Raw genomic sequence first — 22,821 nt, 5'->3', positions numbered from 1 at the left:
TTGGCTTTGCTTGTGTGTGAATTCCTCAAAGTGAAGAAGTTTTAAATAAATTTATTCTGCAAAAAGACTCTAAAAGGATGAGAAGTTTTCAATGCCAAAACACACCACAAAGAGCTATCTTTTCCCCTCATTACTCAGGAAGGCACAAATGAGAACACCTTTATTTGCTCCAGAGGCAATGTAAGTTGGCTGTCAGAGAGGAACTGCCAGTAGGGACACCCAAAGAGGAACTAGGATGTCCTCTGGGAGGGATCTAGGGGGTTATGCACAGCAGATCCTGCCCTGGGGGCAGTGCTGGACTCTAAACTCTTGTTGTTTTTTGATGGAATGAGGTACATAACAACCTCAAGGCATTGTGGCTAGTAGCAAGTACCCAAATACACGTATCACACCACTAAAAATAATTTTACAGGGTTTTTTTTTTTTTTTTTTTTCTGTCAGTGTCCTTCCACTCATGCTAGTAACTATGTTTAGGTATTACAGGAAAAGATGCTTCCTCCCATTCTTCCTCTACTGATTGACATGACATAACACCAAACACAGATAAATCCTCAAATTTTATTATTATTATTTTACAGGTAAAGTTCATTGACCTTCTAAAAGCAAGAAAAAAACACAGATATAAGTGCAGGGACTGATCTCAGGCTGTGCTCTTGGTGACGCATCCAATTCCAGCAGTTTTTCATACAGCAGATAATACCATGATATTACACAGTCAATTCCTTTGCAGTGGGCTTCCATAGAATCATTAAGGTTGTGAAAGACCACTAAGATCACAATCTAGTGCTTGATCTAGTGGTTAGCAACCCTACCCACAGTAGATGGTTTAGAATCAAATGATCCTTGAGTCTCTCCCAATCCAAGTCATTCTATGATACTATGTAGCGTAACCACAACCCACCCCACCATGCCATGCCCACTAACCACCTCTCTCGGTGTCATATCTACACGTTTCTTGAACACCTCCAGGAATGCTGACTCCACCATCTCCCTGAGCAGTCTGTTCAGATGTGCAACCACTCTTTCTAGGAAGAAACTTTCAAGTATCACCTAAAACATTGCAGAAATGCCCCATACAGGAATACCCTATACAGTGAACAGCAAGTCACATTTCAAGGGAAGCTGTGTGGGATTTACTTGGGTGAGGAGGGGTACCAGTAATCAAAGACACAGAGATACAGCTAGGGATTCAGGGCCAACTGCATGGCAAAGGAAGGCAATGACAGTATCTTCAAAAAAGGATACAGGCACTACAGAACAATAACAAGTAATAACAAAAAAAATTAGCTCACCCCTTCCAACAATAGCTCAAGAAAAGTGTAATCTCTATCCTAAAAGAGGCTGCCTCCTCAGCTGCTAATCCTTAAATGAGGATGAGGAGGGATGGATCCAGGCTCCACCTCTTCAGGTCACTCAAGAACACTGCTTGCACCTGAGCTCCCTAGGTTAGCCACACCTTTGTACCTAGTGCTCAACCATTAGCTCAGGCTATGACCCAACACTGCACTAAGGTTCTCCCTGCGGACCAGGGGCTCTACTTATGAAGAAGCAAAATCACTTCTGACAAGTTCTCAGAAATACCAGACCAAGTATTCACACGTAGGCTTGTGAAAAGCCACATCAGTAAACTGAGGTAAGCCTTTTCTCATTCTCTTTTAGAAATCTAACAAATTTCAGGAGTATTTCTTTGGTGCTACGTGAGCTCCGTGTACGAAACATAGGCTGCTTTACAACCGCAGTAGGTTTTATGTTCATTTACATGCGGCCTTCAGGCTGCCTGGGCCTCTCTCAAGCGTGTGAAATGCTAAGATCCTGGGGCACACCAATCCCAATTTCAAGGGCAAAAACGCTTCCCGCGCAGCCTGAGAGGGCCTCTCCTCAGGTGAGGATCGGGCGCGCAACCTGTGCCACTCTGCCTCCCAGGCTCCCGGCCCACTCGGTGACCGCTGCTCCACGGCCGCAGGGCCTCCGAGGGTGCCCAGCCAGTTACTCCGCCCGCGGCTCTGCCCGCAGCCAAGATGGCGCCCGCAGCTTCCCCACCCCCCCCGGCGTCGGCTCGGGGCGTGTGCCGGAATGCGGGCGGGGCGGGCGATGTGGCGAGGCCCTGCCCACTCAGTCGCCCGGCGCTGCCCGGCCGCCTCCCGCCGTGGCACGGGTGGGCTGTGAAGAGAGGCCGCGGAGGCACGCGGGGAGCTGGGTGAGGCCGGGGGCGCGGTAGGTGGCGGCTCGGGGCAGCAGTGCTCTCTTGGGAGGCAGTAACGGAGTGGGCGGCACGGGGCTTCTCCGGGGAACGGGAAAGGCCGCAGCCAGCGTCTCCGCCTGGGCAGCCGCCGCCTCGGCTTGCCGCGCTCTGGGGCGGCTGTGGAGCCCGGGGTGGGGGCACCAGGGCGGCGGCTGTCACTGCCCGCCCGGGCCTCTCGACGGGGTGAGCCCTCAGGGTTCGGCGTCCCCCGACAGCCGCTCGCTCCTTCCGAAACCGAGGAGGCGGCGCGGGGGCCGGCAGCCAGGCTTCTCCGTGCAGCGGTAAAGCCGGGGGCCGAAGCGGTACCACCGGTCTCGAGTAATTCCCGACGCTGGCTGTGGGCTTTATGTCCGGGTTTGTGTTCTGCTCTCCTCCCCCAGAGGCCTGAAGGGGTGTGTTTTCATTTTCGGAGATTAAACCCGGAGTGCCACTGGCGAGGAACGGACATGCTCGGCTGCTGCTTTCAGTCTCTGGTGCCGTGCTATGTTTACCCAAAAAGGAGAGGCTGAGACCCTGTTATTTTAATCTTTGACTTCTTATTGGGTTATAATATAAGTGTCACAATAAGCTAAAAGCTGTGGGAAGAGTACTGGGGGACTGAGCATGGTTGGATCCTGAACGGAAGGAGCTGGCGTCGCGGAAAGGAGGAAGGGGAGGAATGGCATCCCGGGAGAGGCTGTACGAGCTTTGGATGCTTTACTGCAGCAAGGTGAGTGAGTGTCTGGGGGGTGTCGGTGTGTCTTTCCTCTTTTATTTGTAAGTCAGATATTTAAGGTAGTTCGGTAATATGTTTTAATGCTTCATTTTGCTTAGACTTGCATGACTTCTCGAAGTATGACTGAACTTTGACTATTTACAAGCCCACCTCTTGATTTACTCTTTAGATTGGGCTTGGTTTTTTGTGAGTTAAGCATGAACTGCACAGGGTTATGGCACTTATTTAGCTACATCTTTTGATTATGTGAATGGATGCATCTGCACTTCAAGTATGTTTTGTTACATAGGGCTGTGGTGTTAGGATGGATTGCATTCGTTTAACTCACTGCTGCCTAGTATTTAGTTTTAACTTTATTATTTTCTGTGCAGTTTCTGTTTTATTTAATCTATATTAGCCAAAGCCTTCCCAAAGGGCAGACTTATTAAATTACTCTTGAACCTTCTTTTGCTGGTTATCACCACAACTCTGTTAATGGTAATGAACTTCCTTTCCCCTGACAGAAACACTATTACAACTCTGTTGTTTCTCCATTTGTATTTCACGGTGTAAAGCAATTAATATGTTTAAAGCAGAGATGCTAACTGCTGCCAGAGTGCTGAGTATGTATGCAGAATGGATTCCAGCTTATCTAAATAGGTACTCGTAAAATGAGGAGAGTGTTAAAAAACAAAACAAACCAACTGTAAAGGCTGAGGTAGGAGCCAGCCTGCTGTCATATAGGAGCTCTGTGGTAGTGGCAAGGATTGCTTTTGGTGGCCCTATTCCCTAATTTTCTTTTGCTTTTTTTTTATTTGCAATCTCACCCTTTGTATGTATCACAGTTTCTTTTAACTTTTTGAACTAGTCAGGTAGTAAGGGTAAACGTTCTCTTGTTCTTCCGGATTCATTTCTGCAGAAGGTCTGCTTCAAGGCCATATTGTGAGATCTTAAATACAAACTGCCTTAATAATGCTAGTGCACAAGCAGTGGGTGAGGGTTGCACAAGGCAGCCTGAGTTGTGGCTTTTCTTAATTTTTGTGTGTGTTAGCAATCCTAATGCTCAATTATGTAGTTAAAAATAAAACTGTTGCAAGCATCACAGCATGTTATGACTTCTTACTGATACCCACGTGGGTTATCTGTTGGATTGAAGTGTATTTGCATAGGCCTTTGCCATTTAAACTTAAGTAGGAATGCCAATAGCAGTGGGAAATAGACTAGCACTGGAGGAGATGGATGTTTTTCCAGTGAGTTCATCGATGTGAGAAGAACAAAGACACTTGGAACAGACTCCAAGAATCCAGGCTTTCCTCAGCTTTAGGAGATGCAGGGCTGGGGAGATGAGCCAAACTCCTTTTTTTCCTAAGCCAATCCTTTTCTTTTTCCTCTCTAGAACTTTACAAAATTCTTTTCTCTTGCACCTTTTCCTCCTTTACTTCCTCCTTGACTCCTTTACTTTGAACCTTTTATTCTGGTTGTGTGCGTTTCATCTCCATATTGTCTGCATGCTAGCAGGTGTAAATAAAACAGTGCTAGTTACAGTGTGTGCTTCAGAGGGTGCTCAGTTTCTTTATGTGAATGATGCAAGTGCCGTATGGACAGCTCTTGTGTTGGGAATGAAGGGACTATTTAGACTCATTAAAATATGTGTATATTTTGATGTACTCAACCTCCATGAGCTCTCAGTGACTTGATTTTTGGTTTTTCTTTAGTATGTATTCTTTTCTTCCAGAACTGTATATTATGGACAGGTTAGATGTATTCACAGACTGATAAGGAATTTTTTCTTATATAGAAATGTTTGTTTTAGTAAAATAGCTTGTATCTGAAATTCGGGGACAACTACAGTGAGTCCAAAAAAACCTCATGTTTTCCACAAGCACTGGCACAAAGCTTTTTTTTCTTTTTTCATCTCTAACTGATTTAGTTTAAAATCCTTTCTGCTTAAGAAAGGCATCTGGAATGCAGTATTCTCTCTTGCATTAAGTTTGAAGGAGTTGAGAGCAACTGAAGAAGCTTAGGGTATGAAGTATCCTGAAGGTTAAATAAAATTATTCAGTTGTGTATTGAAAACATCTAGATTGTGCTGTACTTGGCTCTCCATAGAGCATCTAGCGCAATGGGAAGATGTAGCAATAATCACCAGTAATGTGATATCATGGCTTAGGGAAAAGTCTTTCTGCTTGGGACTGCCCGATGAAGCGTAGCATCGTATCCCGTGTGTTGCATTTTCATGACTTTGTTGTGGCTGACATCCTCCTGGGTAACAAAAGTGGGAGATGTCTCCAAACTACTAAACCTGCTGGGGGGTTACAGTTGACTAAATGAGGATTTGTTGCTTTACAGATCTCAAATGCATGGCTTTGTGTTTCACAGCCTTGTTAGATAAAGAAACAGTGAAATACAAACTTGTTTTCAGTGTGATGCTTGACATTACTGATAACAACTTGCATTGCCTAGATTGCCTTTTTCAGATGATCAGGACCTGGGTGATAGTATGCTAAATATAGCACTGTGTGCTAAAGCAGCAATGCTTGTCATAATGTTGAAGTGATGGGTGATACTATGTTACCATCTTACTTCTGTGGGGTCCTGCCTCTTGCTCTGTGTGATATCCTGAGGTCCCTGTGCAGTGTTAAGTGTCAGTTGCAACCATTACTTTTCAGTGAAGTAGCATTACGAGAGGAATTCTGCAGCTTTGTTGACTTCTGTGCAGTGTAGCAATTGAAGATCTGGGTAGACTTGAGCATCTGAACAGCCTCGCTGCAAAAGCAGTCTTCGGATGATATTACGTGTGAAGTATTGTTTTATTTTTTTCTGCATTTTGATGGATGCAGAAGTTTATTTTAAGTTGGTATTTGGTTGTTTTTCATCTGGCAAACCTAAGGTGTATTTTCTGTGTTGCTTTTTTCTTCTATTCCTCTAAAATCTGTGCTCTGTAGGACCAGCAGCTGCAAAGCTGCAAATTAGTCTGCTGTTGAGATGCCGAACAAAAGTTAGCAGCCACATGTGACTGATGATGCTTTTGGTGCTGCCTGGAAGCAGTGTAGAAACTCATTTAATGTAGTGAAGTTTAGATTTGAGTCACTGGTAATTATATGAAAGCATTGCATTGTTAATTGTCTCAGCTGTTCTGCCTTGAGTTGTTGTTTGTTGTTTTTTTTTAAATGATGTCAAACTTTCTGCAAAGAAAACATTGTCATTGTTTAAAAACTCAGATTGCTGCCATGGTCATTTGAGGTGATTTTCAGTTTAAAATTGGGATTTTTTTCTCTAATGCTTGGTTATCCGCTATGTATAATGCTGTTATTCACTTGAATACTGATATAAATGTAAGCTGCCATCCCTTATCTAAATGTAGGAATGCATGCTTTGTAATTTGAAGGTAGTTGAAATACATGTAGAATAGATAACACAAGTTTTTTCTATAGAATTTGCTAGGGAAAATTTTCTGCAGCCGGCTAAGTAGACAAAGGTAATGCCAAGTATTAGTGTTATCGATCATCAGTTTGAAGCCTTAACTATAATCTACACAGTAACATGATTCACTTAAGTGAATATGCAGCAGATATCTGAAAATGTTTCAGGAATGTAAGTTTACAGCAGGAGAGAAGCTCTACCAGATGAACTGAGGTAGTCTGAGAAGAATATGCTTTCATCTGAATGTTTCTGTGACCTTTTCATGTTCATGTGACTGAAGTAACCTCTTTCATTAGATCTGCTCTACCAATCTTGCCTTGTGTTCTTAAACCAGCGTAGCTGTGACAGTATTACAATTGTAATTGTAGTTAACCTTTTCTTAGTTGTTAATTATGTACTAGTATGCAAAATTAATTCATGTCTTATTATCCTCTGAAGTAACTTTTACTGCAGATTCAAATTATCCTGTATCTGTATCTTGTCTGTAAGACTTTAACTATGTGTATTTCATCTTCTCCAATTTTTCTGGTAGATATTTCAGAAATCCTGACATACTTTATGTCAAAGAATCCGAAATTTTTAATTTTACACAGAAAGTGATCAAATACTCTTCTATATGACAGTAATCCTTTTCTCTTCTAACAAAAGAAAATCTTCAGTTGCCTTCAGTAAGGGGTTTCAAAGGCATAAATACAAGCACTTATCTTTTATATGCATCTCAGAAAATATTCTGTTTGCTGTTCTTTCCTTATGTTTTCTGTATTTGAAATAGATGCAGAACATGTGACAAATGCAATCCTGGTGAACTGAAAAAGACTAATTACTGTGTATGTACATAGCTGTTATAGAATTCTGACTAAATAACAGTTGGTTCATTTTTATCCTCGATGGGATAACTCCGCCTGGGTGGTGCCTGAGTGACTGATTTTTTTTTTTTAAAGGATTGTCATCTAACTTGAATCCTAATTCTTTGCATACTTAAACCTAGAGGAAAACAAGGAAGAGGTGGGGGTGTAGGGTGGCTTTTAAATAATATGAACAGTGACTGGTAAGTGATGCTAAAACAAAGAACTGTGGCTTAAATAAAAGCAAAATGCTATGATAATGGTTGGGTCCACTTCTGCTCTACCATATCCTTCCCTTGAAATTACACATTTCAAAAGAAGCTTGAAGACCTATCTTGAAAGGGAAAAGGAAAAAAAAAAAAAAAAAAAAACAAGTAATATGGTACAACTTGATACTCTCAAATTTACCTGAATACTTACAAATACCACCAAGAAAACTTGAATGTTTTACAAAGGCAAAGGGAAATCTGAATTTCACAGAGTGAAAACAATGTAAACACTTTTAAATCTAAGGGGGGGAAAAAAAAGGATAAAAGTCAAATGATTAACTTCCAGAGGAATATGCTGAAAGTCTCCTGTAAAACAAAGTTATCAGTCCAAAAGAGTCTTTAAAAAGAACTTATGATTTCAAGTAGCGCCTATCAAAGCAGGTTGCTGCTCATAACTTATGGACCAGAACAGCATGATTTGTAAACCTGAAATGTATCTTAAAATATTTTCAGGCTTACACTTGTAAAGGCAGACCAAAGTTTTGAAGTATGACAGAAGCCCTGGAAAGGGCTTTTAAAAGGAGTTAGCTGCATTATAAATGATTCTGCTTTGTTAGACAGCTAGTGAAAGGCACGTCAGATAGTGTATCTTGAGAACTAGCTACTCAGCAGATGGGGGTGCTGTAACAGCTAAGTCTTGTCAAGATGATTTTCTATCCTTTAAGAATTTAACTGTGAGAGTTTTAATTGTATCAGGCAGAGTTTCACCCAGTAATTGGTCCTGGGCTTTTTTTTTATGCTGTGCATCTTCAGCAAAACTATGCTTTCATTTAAATGCTTCCTTGTCTAGTAGAATAGCCCAAGGTGCAGCCGTGTTCTTCAGCCAGCTTCTATTTAACTTGTGCCTCCTGAGAGCATTCAGTCTTAGCATCGTCAGTTGGTAGAGGCTCTATGTATTAGCAGTTGTAAAGCTAATCATAATGCTCTGGTCTTTACTGACACGCATAACTGAGACAGTCCCATCCCTTGCTGTGTTAAGAGCTGTCTTCACAAGAAAGTATATTTCTTAAGTTGCACTGTTTTGCTGACTTGTTTTTACCAGATCTGATTGTATTGAGATAAATGTATTGTAGTTCTTTCTCTGGTTTGGTGAGGGATATCTACGTATAAATATATTTCCTTCTGAAACTAATGTTATAGCATGGAAAGAAGAGTTATACTTATTTTTGTAGGAGAGCATTTTAGCCCTAGACCAAAAAGCCATATGGAAAAAAAACCATGAAATGTGACTGTATGCATTATCCTAAAAATGTCTTAGGGTATTTCAAATCCTGTCATTTGAGTTAGTTTTTTTCTTCATCTGGGAAGAATCTCATGTAAGGTTCTGGTTCCTTATAAGCTGCTTAAAGGAACTGGAAAGCTTGAATGATAAAATAAGTGGTCCTGGGGGAAACCTAGATTTCTGCGTTAGTCAAGAATGGACTGCTGTGAAGAGTTAAATGCCTCAAACTGTGGCGTGCTGGTAGTGCTAGCTGTTCTGTAACTGTATGGCTGTCTCGAAGATCTTAAGACGATTGCAGTGTGAATACTTGAAGCTGAAAGTTTAACACAAACATATTTAATGTGCTTGAGCTAAACTTATTGGCATTATACGTTCATTTACACATTAAACAGTTCATTTAAATTAATGTATGCTATGTGCTATGGGAAGAGTGTGAGAATCATTCATTATTTCTGTTTCACCTCTGTTGTCAGGCAGCCTCTCGCTACTATTTTACAAAGTACTGCATCCCAGGCAGTATGTCATAGTTCGATCAAATCCCTTCAGCAACTGCATCGTAAGATCAGGATTTCACATGATTATCAGCAAACAAGAGCAAATGCATACATTCCAGTAGAGTGTTATGAAATTATTCACCAGTTTGTTGGATTTCGTGAAATCTTACATGTAAGAGGTTTTAACCTTTTTAGTTCAAAAAATGTGTTTTTTGCACAGTTGTGATTAGTTGCAGTGAGAAGCATGTAATTAGCTACAGTGTAATCTTTGATGTTGAATTGTAAGCCCTGTGAAACACTGACCTTTGCATCGCGAATATGATCTCATCCTGACTTCAGCTTGCACTTGTCTTCCTTCTTGTGCAATGGCTGATTTGTCAGTGATTCATATTGAATTGCTATATACTACCTTTGGATAAAGAAATATTCAGATTAGAGCTAGATTAATGCTTGATCAAACTTAGTGTGCAGTAAAAGCAGCTCTTTGTCAGTCACCATTGTGAAGACTCATTCCTTTGCCATAACTGGTGAATGAGCATCTTTTACACTGTTGTAAAATGCATTCAAAACAATCTGCAAGAGATGCATCTCTGCCATTCTGGAAGTATGTAACTGGCAAAAGAACTTGTCACAAGTCACTTGTGGGTGTGGCTTGGTGACACTGTCCTTGCTGTGCCTTTGGGATGCTGAACTAAGAATGGATATAGATAAGAAGGAACAGTTGGTCTTCAATTCTGATGTTGCTGTCTGCTATTTAAAGAAATTTCTCATAGTCTGAGAACTAACATAGTTAAGATATTTTGAAGTACGGAACTTTCCATATAAATAACTGACTGATGTGTATATATATGAGACATTAGTTTATTCACTTATTTATAATAGCTGTTATCATCCTTAATTATGGACCAGGGTAACCTTGTACTGACAGCTGTTCAAACCAGAACAGTGACTCTGCCATTGATAGTGTAGGCTTCTGACTGAGGTGAGATGACAGGTAAATCTAAGCAGAACAGAGATGTAAGACAACCAAACATTTTGCAAGCTACAGGGGATTTGTTTTTGTTTTGTATTATCTGTAATATATTTAGCAACAAAAATACGTAGCTTCTAATGAGAACCATCCAGTTCTCATTACCAGCAAACGTAGAAAATATTTCAGAGCAAGCTTTTAATGTAATGAAAGCATCAAGTGTTTCTTACAGGGAATGATTTATCAGAATGCAAGAAACGCAGGCTTCTGGTTCTGTGGCATGCACTGTAACAGAAAACATAGCAAATGCTGGGCTGTTGTGTGGTGTCTGAGTTATGACACGCTTAACGTGTTCATCTGGTTCAGATCTGGGGTACCATGTGTCCTGATTAAATAATATTGCAGAATCAACTCAAATGTGCTCTGTGTTTGTGCTCTAATACACCAGTGGAGCGGGCAGAAAGGCTTACCAGCTGCCTGTTCAATAGCATTGTGGCTCAATGCCAGAATCCAAATGTTCTCAAAAGATACTGTTAAAATATTTACAGGCGTTAGGAAGGCTGAACAGCTGCCATAAAAAGAGAACGAGCTTCTTTAGTTACTGAGCTTTTCTTGGTGAAAGAGCTATATGTAAGAAGGGGAGGGGAAAGCAAACAAACATCAAAGCATGACCACCTCAACAGTAAAGATTAAAAACCTTTTTTTGGCCATTGTTTTTTAATTAAAAAAGTCATTTGATCATAAACTTCTTGTAGTAAAAGAGACAATGCAATAGAGGAAGATGGGACATAGAGCAGGAACCATGGATAAATGAATACCAAACATGATTATTCTTGTAATAAATGCTGTTTTAAGTTAGACATCTTGTTACGAGACAAGACTCCTCCATGCACCTGCAACTCTAAACTTTAGCAGTTAGATTTCTGTGCTGATGAAACAGTTATATGTAGATACTTTCTCTGATATTTAGAACATTTATGATTATCTGATTGAGGACATATTCCTGGGTTTTGAATGGAAACAGTGAATGTATTTGCTTTTAATTATTAATACAGGGAAAATGAAGTACTCATTTTATTGTCAAGTAACCAGAATCTGCATAAGAACTCTCCAGGAGTGTGTCATTAATACATTTAAAAACAAATAAGGAAGCTAGAAGGCAGAGGTTGAAAAGGTAGTGCTCACACTGGAAACAAGAATTTAGCGGTAATGCTGGAAACATTTATAAGAAACAAAATGAAAATGAAGCAGTTTATCTCCTTTAAAAGTTTAGGGGATTATTCTTTTAGTAATTGTTTTGGGAGAACTTTGTACCTTCATATAGTTTTCTAGGAATTTTTTGCTTGAAATGTGCAAAGAGAATTTAAGAACTGGGAAAAAAAAAGTTTTGTAAGTAATGGAAAATGCTTATTCCTAAAGCATCCTGTGAAGTAAATACTGTAACTGTAAACTGACGATACAAATGGGACGTCAGCCCAGAATTTCCAGTGGCATCATGCCCATAAGTTTTGTGGAAAGTGGTTATAGTAGATGCAGGCTGCTTGGAAGTTGCTTTACCAACTCTTTTGATGAGTGCTTGGATAATGCTCTTAGTTTCACAAAACTTGATGTTCATTTTACATGTGATTTTTGCTGAACTTTTGGCTGCAAGGAAAGAACCGTTTTCTTGAGGACTGAAGCCAAATGGGAAATGCAGATTAAATGAATGAGTAAGTTCTGAGAAGCAAGGAGAGAAATGATTTTATTTATGGAGTTCCTTAGTATATATGTGTTTTTAAACAACTGTTCTAATTAAATCTGGTGTTCACATGCTTTCAAGGACATTCTTGGAGTTGAGGAGAAAAAGCACCGTGATGAGAAGGGTGCGTATCTTTGGTATAACCTAAAATACAAAAATGTCTCCAAAGTGGCAATGAGTACACAGGCTCAGATATGACTGTGTAGTGTTTGTTCTCCCTAGGACTCAGCAGCATTCACAATACTGGATAAACAAAGCTCTTAAGAAAAAGCAGGGTACAGAGAAGGAGCCCGTTATTTGCAGAAATCTGACCTTGCTATATAGCTGTGGTAATCCATTAAAAATGGTGCCATCTGAAGTGCAACTGATGCCAAATAGTTGCAGGGTGCTTTTGAAAAGCTAATTTGAGGGGGCTTGTATACTCATTGTGTAGTTCAGCTGCAGTACAGTGTTAGTCTTAGTGCTGATAAGGCTGAGAAGACAAAAGCAGTTAAATCCGTTGCTAAAGAAATAAGAACTTGCTTTAGGGCTCATACTCTCACTCTTCATATTGAAGTTGTACACAAGTTCTCCTCAGCATTTTTCTTCATCTCCTGGAAGACTTGACAATATCTAGCTATTGATAAGGTGAAATAGTGGGTTGATATTTTGGGTGTCTTGGCACCATCCTGCTCCCCTTCGGCCTGTCTGCGTTCTGTCCTTGTCTCTTACATCACGCCGAAAGTTAGAAACTGGACGGGTTAGAAACTAACTGGCTTTGTACTCTTGCTGCAGCTCAGTCCTTTTCTTATTTAAATCGATGACGGACCTTTGGAATTTCAAAGCTATCGAGCGTTAAACCCTGAATCTTTTGTAAGCTGAATTTGCGTTTAATCGGGGCTTATCCTGACAGGGTAGAATTTTTGACGTGGTGAAGTTTAGTTACCTTTTAATTATTCAGAATGCTCCTTATTCCCCTTTTTTTAAAATACAGCTTCCAGCTGTTACTGCTGCTGGTTTGTTGTGTCAACTTTGACGGGGAAAGGGAAAGTTAATAGCCGGTGACACGTCACCGTGTGCAGCCAGCGGCCCGTGGGACTGTGCTGCATGGCGGGCGGGAGTTCTTCCTGCACGATGAGGCTGGCTCTGGAGCCACCTCCGAGCTACAATTCAAACACAGCTTTAATAGATAACTAAATAAATAAAGGAAGCTTTACTTCTGTTTTAGTTAGGAATCTTGTTTTGCTTTTCTATTTTTTTTGAGCACCGAAGTGGAAAGGAAATGGAATACTAGCTCTCAGTTGTATTTTTTTTCTTCTAAGATTTAGTGGCAGATTCTAATTGTTTTTATCCTTTTGAAAGGAAAATAAATGTATCAATATTCACTTCAGTGTTTCTGAGCTAAATTCTATCATGGGAGATGTTTATAAGTTTGTTTTGGTAAAAATCTCCATGCGAAATGGAAGTTTTGAACTTGTTCGGAACTTGTTTGTATCGTGGTTTGCTTCAGCTCCTGGTTAGAAAGTATCCGCCCTCTCTTCTTTTCAGCTCCAGAGATGGAACATATATATGCATGCTTACATGTGTTTTGAGGAAAGAGGTTTCTGGTGGCTTGCAAGAAGCCTTCCTTTAGCTTTCAGTTCAGATTCAAAAATAAATATTGTGGTTAAAATAAGCTGTACCCAAAGGTGATTTCTTTTGATAAACTGAATTGATTTCGTTTCTCAAGGCTGTTTAGCCAGTGTAGTACAGTTTATCAAGAAGTCACTGATTAATTCTAACTGTACTGTTGATTCTTTCAGGTTTTGCTTTGGCATTTTACGGGTTCACAAGGTTCACAAACAGCATCAGCACTTTGACACATATCTCGTTGTAGGCTGCTGGAAGATCTTGTGCTGAAATTCTTTGTGTCGTGCTTGGAAATACGAAGAGGAAAAGGTGCCCTTAAACCTGCTAATCCCCTAGTGAATAGTTTATCATTCACTAGGCTGCCCAACTGCTGCACCTGGCCTGCAGGCTGCCTGGCCTGGCTGTGCCACACTGAGGCCCTGTTTGGCCCTGATGGGGCAGTGCCCATGGGGTGCGGCCCTGCCGGCAGCTGGGGCAGTTCAGCAGCTTCAGCTTTCGAATGAAGCCCTGTGATCTTTGCCCTTCTCCTTCTCTTGCTTTGCTCGAAGCCCTAGTAGAGCGCAGTACTCCACAGGCGCAGGCCTGGAGACTTCTAGGGGGAGGGCTTCAATGCCAGTTCTGCATAAAATGTGTTCATTTAACTTAGAGTCAGCTATAAGAATTACAGGGAGTATTATGAGTTTAAAAATGTTTTCACTAATGGGAAAATATCCATTTCCTGTTGACCTTTTTGCCCAGGCAAACTAGTTACTGAACAAAGGACAGGATTAGAAGCTTTCTTTGTTGTTCACTTAATCGGTCTTCATAAAGAACGGACAATGCTCTTGCCATTTGTAGGCAACTTAGTGTATCAAAGAAAAGAGCCTGTCCCAGGTTAGTGTTGATTGTACTTAGTTTCTTTTACTATTATTGTCTTTGAGAGTTTTGTATCTGCTGTTGGACAAATCCTTCTCTACGTTAAGCAGTGATGTTGGTAAGCCCTGAAGTTGACATTAGCATTAGAAGCTTATTTCCCAGTTATGTTAAGGTGATGGATGTCCTGCTGGAGTTTTTGTACACTGAAACTGTTGAAATGTTGGACTGCATGGGAAACTTGCTGTGATTGGCACTGTTTAGCTGCAGTGTTGTTTTACACAGTGTAATCAAGTGTGAAGATCAACTGATGTTATTTAGCAACTTTTTCATTCAAGCACTAGCCATGCTGGTCAAATGAAAAACCACAACAGACACTGCTGGGTATGTTTTTATTTTTGTACTTGTTGGTATACAACATAGAGCTTGCACCTGACAGTGTTTCATTTTGAAGAGCTGCGATGACAATTATTGTGCTCTGAGAATTGTGTAAAAGTGGAAGCCCAAAGGGTATTTAAAAAAAAAAAAAAAAACAACAAGCAAAGGAAGGAATGAGGAAATGCTTTCACTTTGCTCTGAGCTGCAGTTGATTTAATAGGCTTAAAGCAATTTTTCATTAGTGCGGATGAATGATGGTTCCTAAGCAGTTTCACAGGTTTTCATTGCAATATGTTGAGCTCAGAAGCCTAAGCCCACGTATTTGTGATTTGCTTCACGACTATCAGATAAAGGGCTTTGTAATTTTCTTTTCCTTCCAGCTTTGTACGTATCCTCACAGCACCACATCGTTATGACTGCCTTGTTAAAACTTGGGTTGTGTCAGCTTATTGCTCTGAGGAGAGATGGCTAACTTAAGTTGCTGTTTAGCTTCTGGGAATTTTGAACCTTGATGAAACATCTTCCAGAATTTTCAAACATGCATTTTCTATATATGAATTATTAATCAAATAAGACACACAAATCTGTCTTGCAAAGGAAGCTAGACAAGCTTCTGGTAAATAAAAGGAGTGTTTAGGGTCATGACTTAATAAGCTGTACAATTTCTAGAATCAACATTTTTATCTTCTAGTGGCTGTACAGTTGTAACTAGTGGAAGATGTATTATTACCACCTGCATGTTTTTTCTGCTTTGACTGCTGCTGTACAAATGAAAAACTTCCTTCTGTCTTCCTTGCTGATCTCACAGGGCATATCTGGAGGTGTGCGTGGAGAGAGGAGGCTGGGAAAGGATACCAGACTCGCATTGTTTATTACCGTGTGTCCTTGCGATGTATTATCAAAATGTTGATTTGTAAGCTGTGCCTTAAAAGCATGCTACGTCTTCAACAGCACCATTAAAAATAATTTGGAGCTGCATACAGCCTCCAGCTACTGGTAATCTGAAAGCAGTGAATAAGAATATATTCCTAACAATTTACAGGGAATTGTTTGGGGTTGCTATTCAGTGACAGTTTGCTCTCAGATCTAAAATATTCCCAGCTTGTGCTGTGTGGTAACGCACGTATTTGTGAGACAGTATGTGCTGTCTTAAAAAGTTGGTCTGGCGTTAAACAATTAGGTCAGTTTGTATTCTGCTGTTAATTTGGTTTATCGCATCTGTCATGAGAGAGAGAAGTTGAAAAGGGGAGCGAGAAGAAATCCACCAAATTCAGATGTCAGAATATAGGGCAGCAGCTGACCTTGAAAATCTCGTTTCAAGAGAGAAGATGCTGGTTTACATGGTGCACAGGAATTAGTTTATGCCCTTAATAGTATCTGTTTTTTTTTGTAAAATTAAAATGCCAAAGCAATGTTAAAAGACAATTTTTTTCCTAATCCATCATGCTTTGATGTGGGAAAATATAAGGCGGCTTTGAATCAAGCAGGCTGGTCTTCAGAAATGTATTTATTTAGTTGTGTAAGAGGAAGGCATTTTTTTGTCCACTTTGCTGTGGGTAACGTTTACCATTGTAAGTTTGCTCTCTTAAAAGTGTTTCGGTAAAGCTGAGATTTCTTGTGGCTTTCAGCATGTGACTGCTGCATGCTACGGCATCTGAACTGGCTGCTGCTAATGTAGGAAAAGAGAAACCTGAGCCAGATTCCAAGTTTGAAAGCTGTTTTTAACTTTTGTTTCTTTTGTATTTGTAAGAGCTTCTGTATCTTTGCTTGGAGCAAAACAATTGAATATTGTGTCACCTTTTTCCTGGAATGTTTAGTTACTCCTAGCTTATTACTCCTCATTTTTGTTCATTTCTGAAATGATGGTATGCTTATGGTTTATAATAGAGATGTATTTCTTAGTGCTTCTTATGTACTTTCAGTTTCTAAATGACCTTGTTTGCTTTTTTGTCTTTTTTATCCAAGTGATGTTGAGTTAGTGCTATTGCTTGGGTGAAAATATCTAGATTTTGAGCTCAAATCAGTCTACTATTGTGTAAACTGTTTTCTACTAGTACATACCAATAATGCTACCTGGTATTTTGTTATCAAAGCAGATTCTTTTAGTAACTCTAGGTAGCGTATAGCCAATTGGCTGGCTGGGATTTGAGGTGGAAGGGAGCAGAGTTAGTCTGCTGCAGGTAATGGTCAAACAAAAGTACTGCAGCTCTTGCTTTTTGCCAGTTGTGACTGATCATTTAGAAAGCAAGGGCTGACTGCAATGTTTACCTCACATGGAGAAGTTATGGTGGCAGTGTGAATTGAGCTGTATGTGCACTACAGCTCAGTAAAAACTTTTGGCTCTTTTTAACATCTGTGGCCTATTTTGTCATCTACGTATTTGCTTTATTTCTTTCATATTTTGCTTGCCAGTGTTCTCTGCTGCTGCTAGTCTTCACTGATAGCTTTGCAAAGGCATTATTGTTTAAAGATAAGGAGATTTAATTTAATCTTAAGCTTGAAGTAGATTTAGGCTCTAGCTATCATTAAAAAGGAGCAAGCAGGCATTTAATCTAGTTTTTTCTTCTGTCTTTTCTCTCTCCTTTCATCCAGAACACTTTCTAAAGCAATTCTCAATCAGCTTCCCTAGTGGTGCATGATCAAGAATAACTGAGTTTCTTACAACAGTTTACTATCAACAGCTAGAGATGAATCTCAGCTGTGTCAACACTATTTTAATTTTGGAATACTAATTGAATCAATTTAGTGATTCATGTTCTATTTCAAGGAGAACTTGCTCCTGCCAAGAATATCAGAGCAGTTCCTTCAACAGGAAGAAGAGTCAAACAGATCCAGTTTTTTCTCATGCATGGGTATTGTCATGGCTGTTAACTAAGCAAAGTGCATGCATGTGATTATGGCCTTGTTTCTGTTTGTTACTTTGCTGTGGATGCTACTCCTTTGTCCTCTCTAGCCTGAGCTACACTGTAGTTGCCAAAATAGCATCTTGTTTTAAATTGCCTTTACCATCCTATGAAATCGCATGCATGTGGCTAAAATATCCTGTGTAAATTACAGGAAAGTTACAGCTATAAATACTTGAACATTCTTAAAAAGCCATAATACTGTTCAGCAGACTGAATGGTAGGTATATAAGTAATTCCTAATGCAAAGCCAACAATGTCTGAGGACAGCATGTTCTGTTACTTCTAGCCCATTCATTTTGGATATTAGTGAGCAGTAGTTCTTGCCATCTTTTGGTTTGATTTTTCGACGTGTTTGATGTCTGAACCTGAGAAATGTGTATTCTGTACCCTCCTACTTGAGATGATCTGTTGACGTCTGTAGCTTAAGCCAGTAGTTTAGAAACCTTGAAATTATTCTTTATCTCAATGGCTTTCTTAATTCTGTGTGTTGCAATTTCATCTTGAGTGCTCTTAACTATCTAAGATAAGTAGTTCAGTGCATAGTAAATGAGGACGGGTCTACTTGAGGCTTATAGACCATAATGCCTTTTTTTTTTTTGGGAAATTTTGAGGAGAGAAAGAAAGGGGGAAATGGCTTATGAAGGAAAAACCATGGAAGGGAAGTAGGAGCAGGAACAGGGAGAAAGATTATGAAAAAGGAGGATATTAGGAATGAGATAGAAAAATAAGGAGGGAAAAATCCAGAGAAAATGAGTGAAAAAGTATAATGAAGATAGTAAAAGCAAATAATCGGATGAAAGATATGCATCAAATAAAACCCCTCAGCTTTATATGTTGTCACAGTATCTGAATGCACTTCATATATAATTAGTAATGATAGTGAAGTAAATTCTCTGTGTTTCTGATGGTTGCTTGAGTTGAAGAGGTCTTGGGAACAGGGAAAATGGTGTAAAATGAGAAGGAGATTCTGGTGCTTTGTAATTCTGTAAAGCCATAAAGAATGATATGCATTAAATTCCATGCTATCAAGAATAAAATATGCTAGCAGTTTTGTAAAGTTATGTACTTATTCTGGAGAGTAAATAAAGGTTGTTGGGACTGGGGTGGTGGGGGGGGAAGGTTTGTAAGCTAGAACACTTCAGTTGACATTGATACCAGTAAATGGAAACACATGAACTAATGAATAGATACCCAGAGCAAGATTATCACATCAACACGATATGTCTGAGAAGTTCAAAGAATAGAGCTTTTTAAAATCTTTCTTCTAAAAATCAGTCTAGTCATTCCTTTCTCCCAGCTGAAATGTGTTAAGCAAAAGCTTTCCGTTCAAGTTAATGCTCCAGACTTGCTGACTAGTGACCTCGGGTGCTATGTTTCTTAATGTTCTCTTAGCCTTCTCTCTCCTTTTTCATTTTTTTCTCCAGAAAGATCCAGATTACCTGAAGCTCTGGTTGGATAGTTTTGTTTCTAGCTATGAACAGTTTTTGGATGTGGACTTTGAGAAGCTACCAACTAGGTATGTAGAATTACAGACCTGTTTGCCTTTGATATCTGAACCAGACCTGGCCGAGAGCCCAGTTTCTTTCAACATCAATACTGCTTTTAAACAAAAGAAAGCTTTTAATTGTTGAGTGGTACTCCTGTTCTTCTGAAGGTCAAAATGGGTTGGGAATGATGAAACTTACTCAAATACTGGTATTTGTGTTAAATCAAGTGATGAAGTCAATGTTCATTTGTTCTTCCTTATAGAAGTGTAATCACTTATTTCTTGAATTTCGTGAATTTTTGGAATAAATATTCATATTAAATGTTGCAGGTGAAGTAACATTAGTATTAGTGCTTGGTATTTGTAACAGCCGTGACCGAATGGAAGTAAGATCTAGGTAAAGTTTTGTAATTTTATTTAGAATCATAGAATCACGAAGGTTGGAAAAGATCTACAAGATCATCCAGTCCAATCGTCCACCTATCACCAATAGTTCTCACTAAACCATGTCCCTCAACACAATGTCCAAACGTTCCTTGAACACCTCCAGGGTTGGTGACTCCACCACCACCCTGGGCAGCCCATTCCAGCACCTGACCACTCTTTCAGAAAAGTAGAATTTCCTAACGTCCAGCCTGAATCTACCCTGGTGCAACTTGAGGCCATTCCCTCTCTTCCTATCACAAGTTACAACAGAGAAGAGGCAGACCCCCATCTCACCACAACCTCCCTTCAGGTAATTATGGAGAGTGATAAGGTCACCTCTGAGCCTCCTCTTCTCCAGACTGAACAACCCCAGCTCCCTCAGCCGCTCCTCATAAGGCCTGTGCTCCAGACCCCTCACCAGCTTCGTCACCCTCCTCTGAACACGCTCCAGGGCCTCAATGTCTTTCTTGCAGTGAGGGGCCCAAAACTGGACACAGTACTCAAGGTGCAGCCTCACCAGGGCTGAGTACAGGGGGACAATGACTTCCCTGCTCACCATGCCATTCCTGATACAAGCCAGGATGCTATTGGCCTTCTTGGCCACCTGGGCACACTGCTGGCTCATGTTCAGCCGAGCATCGACCAATACCCCCAGGTCTGTTTCCTCCACACAACCATCCAGCCACTCTGCCCCAAGCCTGTAGCGTTGCCTGGGGTTGTTGTGGCCCAAGTGCAGGACCTGGCACTTGGTCTTGTTGAACCTCATCCCACTGGCTTCAGCCCAGAGATCCAGCCTGTCCAGATCCCTCTGCAGGGCCTTGCTTCCCCCAGGCAGATCGGCGCTTCATGCCAACTTGGTGTCATTTGCATACTTACTGAGGGTGCTCTCAATGCCCTCATCCAGGTCATCAATAAAGGTATTGAAGAGGACAGGCCCCAGCACCAACCTCTGGGAAACACCCCTCATGACTGGCTGCCAGCTGGATTTAACTCCGTTCACCACCACTCTCTGGGCCTGGCCCTCCAGCCAGCTCCTTACCCAGCAAAGAGAGTACCTGTACAAGTCACAGGCTGCCAGCTTCTCCAATCCATTTCATGGATTGCTATAAGAGAAAGAAAGATGAAATGCTCAATTGAAGTTTTAGATATTTTAGCTGATAACTTTAATTAAAATGCACAAATTATAATCTTCAAAGTTCAGGAACAAGAGTATTGGTGACTTACGTTGCTGACTGCAAGTATGGAAATATAGTCATGAGATGAGTATTAAAGTCTAATTTCGCATTTCTGTATTTAGCATTTAGAATTTGCTTTCTGTGCACCAAGATTAACTTTGCAAATGAGGAATAGGAAATTAGCACTGGACCTTTCCTCTTTTTTTTATACATCCTTGTATGATCTAAGAGTTTTAAGAAAAAACAAATGTTACAGGATTCAGAAATCGTGAGAACCAGTGTCAGTGTTATTGCTGCTACCAGTACAAGTGAGTGAATAGAAAGAATGGCTCTCTGCGTAATGGCTCCTGTCCAAGCCCTGTTGAAATCAATGGAAATTCTCTAATGGGCTTTGGATCAGATCCTGTTTGAAGTGTAAGTGATAGTCTCCACTGTTACAAAGAAACAAAGAATACTGCAACTGCATCTCAGCTGACAAAAATGGGGCATCTCATCTATTTGTATCAAAATCTTTTTCTTAGTGATTATATTAATTCAAAGTTTATAGTGCCTTAGTAATGTGAAAAATCTACAAAAATCTACCAGTTAATTCTTCTTTCAGAAGATGTTTGCTTTGTAGTAAGATATCAAAATGCATCTTATGGTGCTTAGTTTAGGAAAACTATTTTTCTCCAGTGTACTACTGTAATATTAAACAGTGGAAGAGTTTGTTACCCTTTGTTTTGTTGTTTTATGTGTTCAGGGGTTGTTTTTGTTTTGTTTTTACAGCACCATAGTAAAAGATTAAACATAAACATGAAGCTTAGCAGTGCTGAACAATAGCGGCATCTTCACTGCATTAAATAATGGGTTTGTGAGCATAAAAATCCTCTATTTTTGTGAGGTTAATGACAGGATTAGTGACTTGGTCTGGAAGAATAGGCCTGCACAGATTTAGACTTATTTGTGTAACAGATGTAGAGAAAATATATCAAAATAACATAAATGTTGTTTCTGCCCTTGTTGGCATTTGAGAGATAATCAGGCATGTTAAAAGTAGCATCCTTCTGGTATTTGTCAATTTCTATTGCAAACATTAACACTATGGAGCTGATACTACTGAGCATGCAAAAGAGAGATATGTAGGTCAGTGTGGAGCCACCTGTTTCCCAGTGGCTCTTCTCTTGAGGCCAGAGGACCCCTTGGGCTCAGATGTCTAGCAAGAAATTAGGTTTACCCATTGCTATCTGTCTCAGTGATCTCAAGTTGCTCTGCTTTGCTACCTTATCTCTGTTCACATCATAGAAGGAATTTTATCCTTTTTTTATTGCTGTCTCCTTCTGTCAAATGTAGTTTATAGTAGTCAAGAACATTGGTAACTACTAGAATGGGGACTGACATGTGCCTGCTTTTTCCTTATGTGAATGTTGGTATGCTTGACAGCTAAGTGTCTGTACTGAACAGCAAGAGCCAGGAAGTAATGAACAACTGTGTAGGGACAAAGAAGCTTGTTCAGACTGCTGGGCAGAACTAACCTTCTGGAAGACAGCTATGGAGCTATGTCAGTGTAAAGCACATGACTTTTTTCTTAGCGTCCAAGAAAACAATGCTTCAGAAATGTAGTAAAACTATTAGTCTTTTTTTTTTCTGAAAGAAAGAATCTTAAGTGGCAGTGTCACTTGCTAATCTAATTGGTAAGACTGTTTCTTCATTGAATTAAAATACATAATCTCCTGAAATCTATTTTGTAAATTGAAGTTTCTACCTAGAACAGAATTTGGCAATCTCTGAACTTGAACGATGAGTGTATCCAGTGGTATGATTTGGGTTATGTAATAAGTGGAGTTTATAAGCTTACAGACATTTAATTTTACCTACATTTTTGTGTATCTTCTGTATATTTTTCTGTATATTAAGTGCAGTTGTTCATTAATGGTCCTTACAGTGATTTTTTTCAGTAAGAAAGTGAAGATATTGCACAAGAAAATAAGAACACTAACAGCTTTGAGCACAAAAGCCTAATACGCCTCTGTTCTTTGCCTGGAACAAACAAACAAACAAAAAAACAACCCAATCCTCTCAGCAGTATTTACACTGGATAGGATAAAACATTT

The 22,821-nt window shown here is 40.0% G+C and overlaps 1 protein-coding gene across 5 annotated transcripts in view; it reads left to right on the top strand.

Annotated features, from left to right (window-relative positions):
* NBEAL1 (neurobeachin like 1) overlaps positions 1,433 to 22,821 on the top strand; it is an 86,828-nt gene continuing 65,439 nt past the window's right edge. For 3 of the 5 annotated variants that reach the window (XR_002438963.1, XM_021397484.1, XM_021397481.1), the window contains exons 1-3: positions 2,076 to 2,197; positions 2,623 to 2,951; positions 19,066 to 19,157. Coding sequence is in view for 4 of the 5 variants with exons in the window: in XM_021397484.1 (XP_021253159.1) it covers positions 2,901 to 2,951; positions 19,066 to 19,157 (143 nt within the window). In the remaining variant the exon portion in view is untranslated. Of the gene's footprint in view, positions 1,634 to 2,075; positions 2,215 to 2,622; positions 2,952 to 19,065; positions 19,158 to 22,821 lie in introns of those variants that run through there. The other 2 variants (XM_021397483.1, XM_021397482.1) reach the window with 2 other exon arrangements.

This window comes from Numida meleagris, chromosome 5 (genome assembly GCF_002078875.1).
Source record: "Numida meleagris isolate 19003 breed g44 Domestic line chromosome 5, NumMel1.0, whole genome shotgun sequence".
In the NCBI taxonomy this organism is placed as follows: Eukaryota; Metazoa; Chordata; class Aves; order Galliformes; family Numididae; genus Numida; species Numida meleagris.
The sequence above is the reverse complement of the archived record's forward strand: the minus strand, read 5'-3'. Positions and strand labels throughout refer to the sequence as shown.